This window comes from Notechis scutatus, chromosome 6 (assembly GCF_049901735.1).
Source record: "Notechis scutatus isolate UNSWTSFEM ecotype Mainland chromosome 6, rNotScu1.2, whole genome shotgun sequence".
Classification (NCBI taxonomy): domain Eukaryota; kingdom Metazoa; phylum Chordata; class Lepidosauria; order Squamata; family Elapidae; genus Notechis; species Notechis scutatus.
This window is the reverse complement of record NC_142014.1, coordinates 61,423,843-61,438,610: the sequence shown is the minus strand read 5'-3', so window position 1 is coordinate 61,438,610 and position 14,768 is coordinate 61,423,843. Positions and strand designations below refer to the sequence as shown.

The following is a 14,768-nucleotide window of genomic DNA, read 5'->3' as shown; positions in this document are numbered from 1 at the left end:
AGACCAGAAAGATAAGGACGGGGGGGGAATAAGTTTAGAATTCAACACTACACATCCCATATAAATTTTAGTTTTTATAACCATGAGGGATAGAAACTTTATTAATTGTTTTATTTTATTTTATATTTTATTTTATTTTTATTTATTTATTTGTTTGTTTGTTTGTTTAGATTCTTAGTGAGCCAGAATTGCTGCATAGCGCTTCGGTCCTCCTCCTCTTCCTCCTCCTCCTTTTCTTTCGTTTTCCCTCACATAGCTGCAAAAATTGTTGTCAGGCGTGGAATATTCTTCCTTCACCAAGCCTTCCCCTTTTCCCTCCTGCTCAGCATACATTCTCTAATGGTGCTTAACTCAAGCCAGCTGTAAGTGGTTTCCTGGCCATATGATTCCTTTAGGCAGCACAGTATATCTCCCTCCTCCTTCTCTTCCTCCCGTCTCCATCCATTCAAGACCTGGCTTAAAAACCAAATGAGGTTATGGCTCTCTTTGAGTTACATATGCAGCTTCCAGATGCTCTAGAAGATTTCGAGCCCACAGTGATGAGTGGCTTGTCCTCTTGCCTATCTTGGAGGGTGGGGTTTTAAAACTGTTGGTTTTGATTATGAAAATAGCATTACCACATACTCTCCTTTTGCATAAAGACAGTTTTCTGGCTGTTCCTTTCCTAAAATCTGAAAGACCCAAAGTCTCTCCTAACCTGGGGGCTCTATTTGAGCATAGGCTGCATGTCACCCATATCCAAACTGCATCCAAACATATCTAGAAAGCCTGCCATGATGGCATTAGTTCTCTGCCTGTCTATTTATTCATTTTTCTGAATGCATTTTTTTCAAAGTACAAGACAGCTGACAAGATTCTTTTAAAATCATGAAAATCATCGTCATCATCATCATCAAGGCTCCATTATTTAATTGCACACTGATGAATTTTGCCAAATAGAAACAGCAAAGTTCTTTTTATGCCAACTGTTCTCAACCAGATATATTTAAAATGCATTGGACTTGCATTGTTATTTGCATTGTTAAAATGCATTGTTATTTGTATATGTCTTTGGGTGTTGTTCAGTTGTATGTTGTGAAAGAGCACCTTATTTCGTTGTTCTCAGGTTCTGAGTACAATGACAATAAATTTATCTTATCTCTTATCTTATCTTATCTTCAGCTCCTGTTTCTATAACTTTGCTGTACAGTCCATGCTTTTCCTTATATTCCCCTTTGATTAGCAGTATTTCAATTTGATCAACAGGAAGAATTTGTATTGGCACAATCTTGGTGTTTTAGAATCCGGGCAATTTGGAAAAATGATGGGTTGTGGTAGATCAGTGGAAGAGCTGGTTGTCAGTGGCTATTGGTTTAGATGACTGGATTCTGACTCCAGAATCAAAAGTGTGTTTGTGTGTGTGTGTGAGAGAGAGAGAGGGGGGGCGGGCAGGCAGGCAGGCAGGCAGAGAGAGAGAACAGCTTCTAAGGAGTGGCAAGAGAAGAAGATCCTGCTCATGTACATTTTGGCCTCATGCCACTATGATTCAGAAGTTAACTAGATGGGCTTTGAAGCTGATCCCACAATGGTTTTTTTTTTAATACCAAAATGCTCCCAGTTGTATGTACGTCAGAGGGTTCCATGGGATTTTTTTTGTTTATGCCAACTTCCCACAAATGGCTGATTTCAGCAGAAATGCAGGCTCGGTTTTGATAGCAATTCCATTAGCTGGCAGGAAGAAGTATTAGGAATTTGGGACAGCTCCATGCCTTGCCACGTGTAAAAGGCAACAGTGTGAAAACTGAGCGTTTACTTAATGCTCTATTTCCAGGAATCCTTGTACTCAGGGGGAAAATGGGCCTAAAACTGAGATGTGAACCCCAGGATGTTATTTTGAGAAATTATCTTGTCTGCACTGTAGGTTGCTGGAAGAACTCAGCTACTTCTGATTAAATTAATCAGGTGTGTTTTATGGATGCAATGGAATTCCAGGGTTCTGTTGGGCCTTCTATTCCTAGAAGCATTCATGAGAATGCAGACACTAGCACTGAACAAAAGCTGCCGGCATTGTCTCTTTCTATGATCCAAAAAGGGGTGGATACTAGTGTGCAAAAAACTTTTAGCATGCAATTATTTTGAAAGCTAATTTTTAAAAAACATCGGAGTGATGAATGTTTCAAAAGTGTCCCTAAGAGAAATATTACTTTCAAAGAAAAAGCATTTTAAAAACAATTTGCAATTTTAAAAAATTGAATATGTATGTATGTATGCTACTGTGAATGAAAATGATTTTGCTTTTTTTCCCCCCTAAAAAAACTGTTTAACAAGCCACCTAGAATACTGTAGTATAAACACAATAAACAGACTAGATTTTTACAAGTCAGTTTTTGGATTAGACTTTATATTGTCGGAAAGCCAGTTGTGTTTATGATTTTAAATGATTTTAAATGATTTTAAATGCTTGATTGGAATCAAGGAATCTTGATTGCTTCTTTCATTTTTCTTCTTCTTCTAGTACCTTGTCCAAATGCTGCCATGCCACAGTGGCCCTTCTTTACCCCTTTACCTGGCAGCACACTTACATCCCAGTACTTCCCCCTTCAATGATTGACATTGTCTGCTCACCAACCCCCTTTTTGATTGGCCTGCTCTCCAGTTCCTTGCCCCGCCTCAAGGAGTTGCCAGTTGAAGAGGTGAGATCAGAAGAGCCGATGGTTGTGTTAAACCTCAATTTGGCTTTTAAGTTGCATGCAGGAAGTCCAATATGGGATATTTCAGTACCTTACTAGCCACCAGTGGTGGTATTCTACTGGTTCGGCCCGGTTCGGCCTAACTGGTAGCTCCAACAATCATCTGTGTTGAACCAGTTCACTCCGACAATCGGCTGCTGGGCCCTCCCACCTGTCCCGGCTCTATACTCACCTTTATTTCCTGCTTTTCAACCTCCGCTGCTTCACACGGCACAGCGGATTGCCACGCGTCAGCTGTTTTACACACAGGGCTTGCAGCAGAAGGTGAGGTGCCAACGCTGCGCATGCGCAAAGCATGCACTCACACCGAACCAGTAGGAAAACTTTTTGAAACCCACCACTGCTAGCCGCATACTAATCTTTGCGGGGTGCGTGTTTTCAGCTGGAAAGAGGGAGACCTTTTTAAAGCAACGCTTTTCAAACTTGACATTGTTAAGATGTGACCTCAACTCCCCAAATTCCCAGTACACTGGCTGGGGAATTTTGGAGTTGAAATCTGCACATCATAACATTGCCAAGTTTGAAAAACACTGATTTAAAACATGTATTAAAGTTGCCTACAGAAGTAAATAGAGCGCAGTGCTACAGTAAATCGGGGTACATATGTAGAAATTATTTCTTTAAGAAGTTACCCTAATGCCTGCCTTCTCTGTTTTCCCAGCCCTTTTGGTCTTTTTTTTTTTTAATCTAGGGGGTTTTAAAGGTTATATGAAGCTGTTTTTTTTTTTAATGCCCATATTTCGACTTGCTTTATCTTCTTGTTCTAAGGTGAAATGTAGATTTTTTCGGTGTTGTTTTGAAAATGTTTACATGAGATGCCTTTGGGTGGGGATTGCTTTGAGAAGCAGCAGATCCATTTTTAAAACAAATAACCAAATTAAACACACATTGACAGTCCTATGCTTCTATCATTTAAATGCAAGCAGCTATCTCTCATTTTAATCCAGCCCGTTGCTGCTGTCTGTTGTGTGGCAGCTCAGGCAGGGAAAATTCCTGAGAGAAATATCCCCCCCCATGCTCTCCTCTCTCTCTTCCCCTCCCCCCTCTCCCTCTCTGTGTGGGAGGGAGGGAGGGAGGGAGGGAGAGGGAGAGAGAGAAGTGAAGAGCAGCTTCCATGTGTTTCAGTTGTCAGACTGTGGTTTTGTGGTGAAATTCATAAAACCACCCTGTGATCAAACTGGGTTTCATACCTTTTTGTGGCTCATGGGATTAAATTGATGAGATGCAGCCTTTTTCTCCTGAAAGCTGCAAAGCAGACAATCCTTTCCTCAAGAACACCAGTCTACTTCTTCCCTCTATCCCTGGAGTGCAGAAAAATAATGCTGAAGGTGTCCTTTAACGGGTGCATTGGGAATGTTGCATTGGGACAAAAATGTAAATTCAATTTCCCTTCTATTTACTTGTAAGATACTTAAGGGAATTCTTCAAGAATTTCCTTTTCTCCCACCTAGAATTACACTTTACTTAACAATTTTTGAGGGATTTTGAGTTCTGTATACAAGACTTCTAGAGAGTTGTTCTGCTCTAATGTTCTCTCTCTCTCTTTTTTTATGTCTATTTATTGGTGGACAGGTCCTTGTGGTTGACCTTGTTAATAACCGGTTCCTTAGACAGGTAAGCATAACTTATTTTTCAATCTTTTCTTTTTCTTTTTAATTTGTTCAGGGGGAATGGAAGGATGGGGAAATCTTGCTGAAGGCCATCTGATACTGGATACAGCCTGTCTTTCTTAATTCAAAGAAAGATCTGAAGAGAGTCATGGGAAATCTAGATTAGAAACAATAGCCATCAGAAGCTGAGAATTTACAAGTGGCATTGCTTTTCCCAGTCTTCATGCACATTGTCTTATCCTGATGTCTCTTCTGATCAGCAGTTTCAGAAGCTTCAAACCATCCTAAAGCCTGCCAGAGTTACTGGCTGCCAATGAAAGTATAGAAAGGAAAATAATTTGAAATGGTGACCTTTGGCTTTGAGAGAGAAAGAAAGATTGACTACATGTCTACTCTTCCAGCCAGAATTCATGTACTTTGAGAATATTTTCAAGAGTGTTCTCCTTTTCTTTTTGGATCAGTAAGTGTAGTATTAGAAACCCAGGAAAATAATTCAGAAATAAAAGTTATAAAATAGACAAAGAAAATTCCACATCAGAATCAGCCGGAACAACTTCAGATAACCTCCAAAGCCCCTAGCAGTGTTGAATATTCTGGTTCTGTATGAACTTTTTGCCAACTGTACGCTGGAAGTTAGTTTTTGAACTTACCTATAATTCTTTAGAATGTGGTGTATCCTAGGGCATTGTGGGAAATATAAAATAGCTCACCCCCACTTGCTAATTAAGTTGCTATCCTCCAGGTGGCATTTTTTCTCAGCTCTACTCTTTCATGAAGCTGGCCCTCCTGTAAAATAGGTCAATATTGGATGATGTCAACTGGTCAACCATCTTGCCTAGCTTTCATGGTTTATATCCAAGAAGTGGTGTGAATTGGGATGTGCATGGCATGTGCTGGTTAGCTATGCTCATGTGGTACATTGAAAAAGAAGTATTTTTAGATCCAGGTATGAAAGCTAGCTGGGTGATTTTGGGCCAGTCACTCTCTCTCAGCCAAACTCACCTCACATAGTGGTGGTTATGGGGAAAATAGGACGAAGAAGTATTGATATGTTTTCCATTGAGTTGTATGTACACACACACACACACACACACTCTTAGTGAAGAACAGGGGCCACCAAAAGCCCTGCTCAGGATATCAGAAAAAGAGATATAATTCTGTGTTATAATTGCCAATGGAAAATTGCAAGGGTAGTTTGCAACTCCAGGTGTTTGCTGCGATGTCTTTCATTGGCAATTTTCCTGTGTGTCCTATTGCTCCTTTTTCCTGACAAAAGGAAACCAGATAAGGAGAAAGGGTGGAATATTTTCTCAGTGATTTACCCCTTGGTAGCATTAGGATCTGACCAATTAGAAGCTATTTCTATCCTCAGGGTTGAGTCTGGCGCTAATTATATGGAAGCCATGGCCCAAGATGGAATCTATTATAATTCTATCCTTCAGCATTCATAGGAGCCAAATGCCATTTAATGCCTATCCTTTTAACTTGACCGTATTCACAAGGGGGAAAGACATTTAATAGAAAGTGGGGATTTTGCAGATGCCTATGAAGGATCAAACAGATCAATCTCCAAAAATATTGTATTATTTTTTCCTCAGTCTGTCTAAAGCCCAAACAGCTTTGAGTGTGTGAAATATGTATGGCCTTTTACAAAAAAGTAGATTGTCGGATTGGTTTCCCTGCATGCAGGATCGGATTTCATGCAAGCTTTTTGAATGCATGCTTTTCTTTTTAGATGGAAGATGAAGATTCCATTTTGCCCCGGAAGTTGCAAGGAGCGCTTGAACACATCCTGGAACAGAGAAATGAACTGGCAAATGACAAGGAGGAAATCACACTCAATGGCAAACAGGGTTCGGTTTTGTTTTGTTTTTAATTTAACACTTAGTAGGTTTTTTTTTTTTGACAATGATTGTTTATAAGTTCAGGACATTTGTATTTAGTACAGCTTTCCACAGTTTTATGCTTAAGACACCCTCGCAAAATATTATAGATCAGAAGCTCTATGAGGGAGACCAATAAGGAGAGATGATTACTTTGTCTATGTACCTTTGTTCCCACCATATTCTTAACCTTTGGTTGTGTAAGCTACATGTATTATGTGAAGAAGCATAATCATCTGTCTGAGTCTACAGTCATTGTGCAATTCTGAGCATTATCGGAGAAGGGGGAAAAAAACCTTCAGTTTCTCTATAGCAGGCATAATTCTCCTGTTTTCAGTTATCTTTTTCTTTACAAACTGAAAAGACTGAAGAATGCTAGTTTTCATTTAGTTGCTCCACTTTTCCCCATTGGAATCAGTGGTGGGATCCAATTTTTTTTACCACCGGTTCTGTGGGTGTGGCTTGGTGGGCATGGCAGGGGAAGGATACTGTAAAATCTCCAGTCAGAGGTGGTGTTTGCTGGTTCCCCGAGCGACTCAAAATTTCCGCTATACCGGTTCTCCAGAACTGGTCAGAACCTGCTGAATACCAGTTCTGATTGGAATGTTGATAATTCTGGAGGTTAACCTTTTGGAGGCCCTTCTGGTAGTTGTGAAGGAGATGGCAAAAATAGATTAACAACATGGTTGATGTTACATGAATACAACTGCCTTAAACTATGTGAAGTAACATTTAAGGCACATTTGATTAGGTATTTGGGTGTGGGCCAAATGTTCCTGAATTTCAGCTTGCAGCAACCTCAAACATTGTGACAAATTATGAAGGATTTGGGATACTTAAGCAACATCTGAGTTGCAGGCTACCTACTCCTGGTATGCTTACTAGCACTGTCTCTCCATATTTTCAAGAAAGGATGATTATCATTATCTTTTGTGTTCTGCTTTGGTCAGGTCAACCTGGGATATCCCATCCAGTTCTGGCACCTTAGCTTAGATCATTCACAAATTGGAGGGTGTCCAAAATAGAGCTATTGAGACAGCAAGGTTCCTGGAAGGGAAAAATATTTGAGGAATGGTCAGAGGCATGACTCTATTTAACCTAGAGAAGAATACAGGAAGACACATTAGTTGTTTTCAAGTATTTGAAAGTCCGTCATGTAGAAGTCAAGACAGTACTGCTCATAGTTCCAGAATATGGACTAGGAAGTGATGGCTTTAAGTTATAATGAGTTATAAGATAGGAGCAAAAAATATCTTTACAATATCTTAATAATTGTTTTATAATAAAAGATGGCAGATTCTGTAGGGCTGTCTAGGGGCGTTTAAACAGAGATTGAATGGCCATTTGTTGGGGTTGCTGTATTAATGGAAACTTGCTCTGGGCAGGAGTTGGAGTAGATAATACGGTATTCCCGATCCTTTCTAGCTCTTATGTTCTGTGATTCTGTGTTGAAGATAGCACTAAAAATCTTTTGAATGCAAAGCAGAATTGCTGTTCATGAGAGCTCGGTCCTCCTTGATGTGGAAGAATAGATCTGGAGGTTATCCAGAAACAGTTAAGGAAGATCATTAAACTCCAGTATATTTTTTTCGTCTGACTTTGTTTCATTCTTTCCTCAATTTCCCTACAATGTCCCCTCAGAAGCCAGCCCTTTGAATGAAGTGGTGTCAGAAGCTTTTGTCCGTTTCTTTGTGGAGATTGTAGGACACTACTCTCTTTTTATGATTCCTGCTGAGAAGGAAGAAAAGACGCTCCAGCGGGAAGCTTTCCGGAAGTCCGTTTCTTCAAAGAGCCTTCGGAGATTCCTGGAAGTTTTTATGGAGACTCAGATGTTTGGAGGCTTCATTCAAGAACGAGAATTACGAAAACAGGGAGCCAAAGGTGAGGTGTTCCTCTTGACAAGAGGATAGTGCAAAGAATCCAGCAGATTCTTTACACTAAGTCATATTATTGCTCTCTCTCCTTAGCTTTATCATCCCTGATACCGGTAGTAGTTCTCCAGGATGTTGGAATAGCACTTTCCAATCCTTTTAGGAGATGCCCGGGATAGAACTGAGACCTTTAATCTACAAAGCATGAATTGTCCTACTGAGTTACAATGGATTCCTGATACTTGGTGGATCTAAGTACAGCCTTACTTTTGTAGATTTCTGCTTTGCTTTTTTAAGCATAGTAATGTTCCCCAATTGGTAGTAGCAACTGAAACAAAACAAAAAAAAAAAAAACTTAGTGGTTAGTCTTTTTTTGTTATTGTAATTGTTCTTGATCTCTCTAGGTTTGTTTGAGGTACGCGCCCAGGAATATCTGGAGACCCTTCCCAGTGAAGAACAGAGCGGAGTTAATAAATTCTTGAAAGGATTAGGTAAGGAATCCAAGCAAGTGCAGCTGCTGCAATGATCATATTTACTTTACCAGGTGCACACAATTGTGCACCTGTTCCCAATGTTGTACATCAGCGGTCCCCAACCTTTTGACCACCATGGACCAGTTCTGGGGAAAACAATTTTTCCATGGACTGGGGATGTGGGGGATGGTTTCCCATGCTACCTAGATCCCACGCATGTGATGAAGCTTTGCTTGCTTGTGCGGCCTGGTTCCTAACAGATTGGGGACCCGTTTTAGATAATGTCACATAAAAAAGCATTTTAACCTGAAATGTCTTCCAATATTAACTATAGTAAACGTTTGCTTCTTACCTTCCAAAATACTTCCTGTCCCATCACATCCCTGCTTAGTAAGAAAGGATACTTTGCACATAATTTGATGGGAACATATTAAGTTTAATAATCTTTATAAAATCACCTCTATCTTCTGTCTCATGACATTTCTAAAACAGTCCAAAATTCTCAGGGAATAATTTCTGCAATTGCAGGAGGTTTCATTTTGCAATCTCCCATCAAGGCATCCTGAAAAATTGCAGAGCTTAGACCTCTGCTGTTTGGCCTCAGCTCCCCAGAGATTCCACCTTCCTCTCACATGGGAAGGTTGGTGACTCAAAGGTAGTTTTTTTTTTCCCTGCAGGTAAAGAAGTAGTCTTTTTCTTTCCATAAATATTTTTTTCTTTCCTTCCCCACCATTAATCCACTCTAGGTAGCAGAATGAAATTTCTTCATAAGAAATAAGTGTGTGGAGCACCATCAGGAGTGGAGAGAAGGGTATATTTTCTAAGCATTTCAGCAAACACAACATGGACTCCGTTTGTTTTTTCCCATTTTAAAACCAAGTCCAGCTTAGCCTGCTCCAGTGGTGGAGAGACCTCAAGAGACACGCAGCATTTAAAAGCTGCACCTGGGTGAATAGCTGATCTGTGGCCTCCTATACAGCATGGTGCAGAAGGGGCCTCTGGCTGTGGCTTGATGAAGAACATGCACTGGACAAAGCATGCCCCAACCTCTCGGACCCTTTGTGGCGATTTTGAGACCTTTATCTATTACATTTTTTAAAAATGTTTCTTATTTATACTGAGGTTAGGAAGATTTATTAGGCAGAGACCTTTGTTCCATTTACTCTCCCAAGAGATGACGGCAAGGATAGGCGCCATCTTAACTTGGATAGTATGATTGTAAAAAGACATGAAGTGATACAGAAACAATAAAAGAGAAAGAAGAGGCACGTAGAGATGGGAAAAGAAGATATTGTATACGCCAGTAGGTGTGGTGGTGGTGGTGGTGGGGACTACTGAATCCATTCAGAACTTTATCCAACTGACCACTATGTGATGACTTACTGCCCCTTCCTGGACTTTGGGATATATGTCCACACCTTTCTTCGGAGTAAGTCTGATTTGTTGCAATGTGTTTATTAAAACAGAAAAGCATGTGCTTAGTTCCAAGTACTTTATGCGGTTTGTTTCGTTTGTGTGTATCTTCTGGAGCAAAGTTCAGAGGGTGATTCGATGGGCAGAATCAGTCCTTTGAGGAACCTTCCCGTTCATCCCCTTCCCCCAAGCAACAGAAAAATGTCTGAAAGCTTTTAAGGATGGATGGGATGGTTTCGATGATGGGATTGTATGCGCCCCCCTAGTGGCCAGGGGGACAGTTGTGAAACAGTGTCCTCCTGTCCTTGCATTCCTCTTGGGTTATTTAGTGTTTGTTACACTTGTCACGGCGATTCCTACATGCAAGGATATCATTTTGTTAAATTTATTTACACAACAGTGTCCAAAGTGACACTATTGATACGTACCATATCTGCCATACAGTTCACACCCGTGATGCGGGATTTGTGGCAACCTGTTTGTACCTTGGAAGTCAACAAAGCATAAAGGTGCTGGGATACGATTATGCTTTCATCCACGCCTTTCTCTTTCTGTAAATCTCAATAAAAAGAACTGTTTCTGCTCTTGCCGAGAGTAAGAAGTGATCTTGAAATCTCAACTTTAAGGAAGGATGTTCATTGTGATGCCATCAGATGTGGGGTGCCTACTTTAAATGTGACAACTAATGAGAATGCACTGAAGGGTAAATGCCCTGGAGAGAGAAGTGGTGGCTGACCACTGGTGGGTCTCTTGCTTGAAATATTACATGTGTACAAACTCCACTCCTACTTCCAGTAAACTTTAGCCTAGTGATAAAAAAAAAAAACGTAGCTAAAGAATAGGGCACACAGTTTGGTATATAGTCAACTCCAGAGTCTAAGAGCTGAGAAAACATATTTTTAGAAAGTCCCTGAAACACATATAGGTACAACCCCTGTTGTTGCATGGTGCTGCCTTTCAGAATAAACAGTGTTATAAAAAAGAACAAGAAGTAATAAGTAAAATAAATAAAAGGAACATGGTAAGAAAAAAGGAAATCTGTTTGAGGGATTCACTGCTCCTCCAAGGTGAAATCATCAAGATAAAGGCATCCTCTTTCTTTATGACACCTTGAATAATGCAGGTAAGCTATAGCTTGGAAAGGTTGCTTATTTGGCAGCAGTTTTCATGGTCAAGATAATTTATTTAATTCATCTCCATCCCAAAATACACTGAAATGTTTTGGATCAGCTTTTCACCGAGACTGTATATTTAATCTTTCCTCGATACTCCGGAGGAAGCCACCTGGGAAGGAAAAATACAGTCTGGTTGAGTTATCAGCAGCCACATCTTCCTGAGTAAACTTATCACTTATATGGATATAGGAAAAATCTGGCTGGAATATGCCCAAGGATTGTAGTGTTGCAATGGTGAACAATGACAGGTCATTGCATACGTTAAATCACCCCTCAAAGATCAGAGTAAGGCTGGGGACAGTAACACATGGGAGCATTCCTTTTCCTTCCATCCTTCCCTCAGAAAGTTGGGCTTTCTCCAGTCAAAAGATGGGAACACCACTGGAGCAACACTGAAGGATTACAAATGGATGTCAATAAAAGAAGCTAAAGATAAGTGAGAAAATTGCAACAAGTCCCTGATTTGAAGCATCCCTAAGCACTTGAACCTATTTGTCACCATCTCAAGGTGATGATTTGTCTTGGATACATGGGATGCAGCCAGTTGTGTGAACTACAGGCCAGGTCCATATTCCCCAATTTCCACAATAGCAAAAACACATTGTAAGCAGCGAGAAAATGCAACACCCAAGTGACTACAGCATAGTGCAAATGGTAGCACATGGGTTCTCGTATGGTCCAATACAATTAGGAAATCGGCTCTTTCAAACTACAGTTTTATTATTAAAATTCATTAATAACATTCATTTGCCACCCATTTTGTAGTTTGGGGTGACTCTGAGTGCCATAGGCTTGCTGCAAGGAAGTCTTTCAAAAATTAAGTGTAATGGCAACCTTGCTAATATAAAAGTGCATCCCTTAAAATAAAAGTTCTGCATGATGGATTGTGTGGGGGGGAAAAAAACATGCCAGTGCCTTACATGGTAGAAACTAGAATGCCAGCTTATCAATATCTCTTCCCCTTGCCATCTTCAACCCTGGAGCATTTCTATGCCAGTAAAACCTTGTCAATTTTAATCAAGTTTGAGATAACCACAACTACTTGGATTTGCTCAATATTTTAAGGCATAAACCATAGTTTAGAAACTACCATGTGGTCCATGACGAGTTAAAATTGTCTACAGAAACTTGCAGGCTGTGTAAACTCAGATTTGGGGCTGAGTGGAGAAAGCCAACAATGAGTAGTGACATGCTAATTACATGGGTAGAACATGGATAGATAACTTTTGCATGGCCCAAAGATGCTCATCCCTAAGATGCTTTTCCAAAAGGCAGCTGGACTTGGTTATTTTTCTTTTCCTTGAAAATGATTTGCTTCTCGTTCAAGAAGCTTCTTCGGTTGAGAATGAGAAGCAAAATGTTCTCAAAGAAGGGGAAAAAAACAAAGTCCAGTTGCCTTTTAGAAAAGCACTTTTGGAACAACCATGACGTGGATGACTGAGAATCTCCGCAGATATGCAAAGCTTCTCATTTTACCCAAGCTTTGAAGACAATGCCCATGTTCTCTTAATTCCTATTTTGATGGTCTCCAATTATGTTGAAACTCAAGCCCTAGAAAGCATGATCAAAAGCTCACTGGGAATTTGGGAAGTTCAGAAAACCTTTGAGGGCATTGAGTTAAGGAAACTTTCTCCTTTTATTTTTCATTTTTTTCTTCCTTCCTGGTCCCAAGGCTAAGGTTTTTCATTTTACCTTCAAAACAACAGCCTGGAATAGGAAAGATACTCAAATTGTCAATGAACAGTTAGTGTTCACAGTTATGATGACATTCTTTCCTAGAGTTGCCTTTTGATTTTACATTTTGCGACTATGTTAAAACTGATTTAATAGCTTTTTCTTCTCTTTGGATTTTTTTTAAATACCTGCACACATTTTTAATGTGCAAGTACAACTCTGCCTTTGCTTTTTTTTTCAATATAGTGATAAGCCTAAAAAAAATCCCAGGAGCCTAATAAAATGTCCTTATTGGTAAAGGAGAGAAAGATGTTGTCTCTATTGCTTGATCCAAACTTGGCTAATGGTAATCTCCTTCCTAACAGGCATCTCCTGCCTAGTCACATGAACACAACTATGGAGAACTGCAATTAATACAATTTATATACAGTGACTCTGCCTTGAATTAAACAGGAAATTATTTTTAGATAGGGATAGGGTGGCCACCATGAGATCAAACATGAGTTAGATTGTTGCAATCAAGGCTGGAAGGAAGGACATTGTGGGTGCATTTCTAAAGGACTAGATCTCGGTTTGTTTTTGTTTTTTAACCATTGCAGGAGAAACTGATGCCAAAGCCAATGGCAAAACTTTTCACATGTAGCTTTTTTTTAAAGAGTACTTTACAAAGATTGCAAAAGTGGTCTCAATCTTATCAGATTTTCATTCCCTATGACCTTACAGCGCCCTCTGTTGCCTATTGCTCGAAAACAGCATTTGAAACCCTGGTTTAGCAGTTTCTTATGTCAAATCTACTGTAGTTCTAAACAAACTGTATTTATACATATCTAGAAAGCGTTCACTGATCTCTAATTTCCGGTGGGAAATTTAATTTTCTTTTTTGTATTAAGGATGGTAATGTGTAATTTTCTTACATGGAACGATCCAGATGTAGAGGTGTTTATTTAGACATTCAGATTAGTCACTACTGCTCCTTCAAAAGTAGGAAGCAATATACATAATTTGTTCTTTCAATGTTTCCCCATAACACAATCTTCCAAGGAAGGTTGAGAGAGAAATAGTGGCTATCCTATCGAGAGCCCTTTGGTATTTTCTGAGCTTGGATATTTTCTTGCAGACATTTCATTACCAAACTAGAAACATCTGCAAGAAAACAACCAAGGTCAGAGAACAGCAAAGAGCCCACAGTTCAACCCTGAGCTTCAAACATTCTGTTGTATTGATAACCCTCTGAGCTTTATTGCTGAAGTTGAGTTTTATTTTGGTTCTTCCCCTGCCCGTCAGTCTTAGTTCAATATTTTATCCTCTACATCACATTAGTGCTCAGTGAGAACAAGCACTGTATTGATCTCTATAAGAAGTATTTGAAAGCAGGAGAAGAGTCTCATTCACTTGTATTTTGTTGTTCTGCTTGGTTTATGTGGTACCTGTTTGTCGGGAAACTGCTTTGAAGTCGCACTTTCCTTTTGGAAGTTTGCAAGTATAGAGGCCCAAGCAGCCATCACAATCAGACGGTTTTCGGCAGGCTTTCAACTGGATACCAGAGCAGGAATACTGAAAGGAAATAAAAGAAACTGCAGATAACAAGCATTGTTTGGAAAGTAAGAAATTCTCTCTCAATAATTAACTTGTATGGTGTTTCTTGCTAGATTTATATTTTTATGGTGATCACAAACTAGTATAACTAGAGAGTAAGGAAGTTGATGTTAATAGACAAACTCTGTCACCAAGGTGACAAGGGATAAAACCTTTCCCGAAGTCTACAATGTTTAGATAGTATTCAGAAGCCTCTTAGACACTCCCTAATTCACTAGCCCTCAACTTATGACCACAGTTGAGGCCAAAATTTCTGTTGCTAAACATTTGTTAAGTGAATTTTGCCCCATTTTACGAGCTTTCCTTCTGCAGTTGTTAAGTGTTAAGTGAACCACTGCAGTTGG

The 14,768-nt window shown here is 39.7% G+C and overlaps 1 protein-coding gene and 1 long non-coding RNA gene across 5 annotated transcripts in view; one reads left to right on the top strand and one right to left on the bottom strand.

The window, feature by feature from the left end:
- Positions 1–10,041, top strand: part of DENND2A (DENN domain containing 2A) — a 67,225-nt gene extending 57,184 nt beyond the window's left edge. For all 4 annotated transcript variants that reach the window (XM_087968500.1, XM_087968501.1, XM_087968498.1 and 1 more), the window contains exons 15-20: positions 2,495–2,672; positions 4,302–4,343; positions 6,075–6,192; positions 7,864–8,103; positions 8,498–8,584; positions 9,313–10,041. In XM_087968500.1, coding sequence (XP_087824626.1) covers positions 2,495–2,672; positions 4,302–4,343; positions 6,075–6,192; positions 7,864–8,103; positions 8,498–8,584; positions 9,313–9,344 — 697 coding nt within the window. In that variant the 3' untranslated portion in view covers positions 9,345–10,041. The remainder of the gene's footprint in view (positions 1–2,494; positions 2,673–4,301; positions 4,344–6,074; positions 6,193–7,863; positions 8,104–8,497; positions 8,585–9,312) is intronic.
- A 1,106-nt stretch (positions 10,042–11,147) lies between these two features.
- LOC148130237 (uncharacterized) lies at positions 11,148–14,378 on the bottom strand. The gene is made up of 2 exons (XR_015750149.1): positions 14,256–14,378; positions 11,148–11,263 (listed from the first exon to the last, which is right to left on the bottom strand). It is a non-coding gene; the product is annotated as an uncharacterized LOC148130237 (long non-coding RNA).
- Positions 14,379–14,768: the final 390 nt, after the last annotated feature.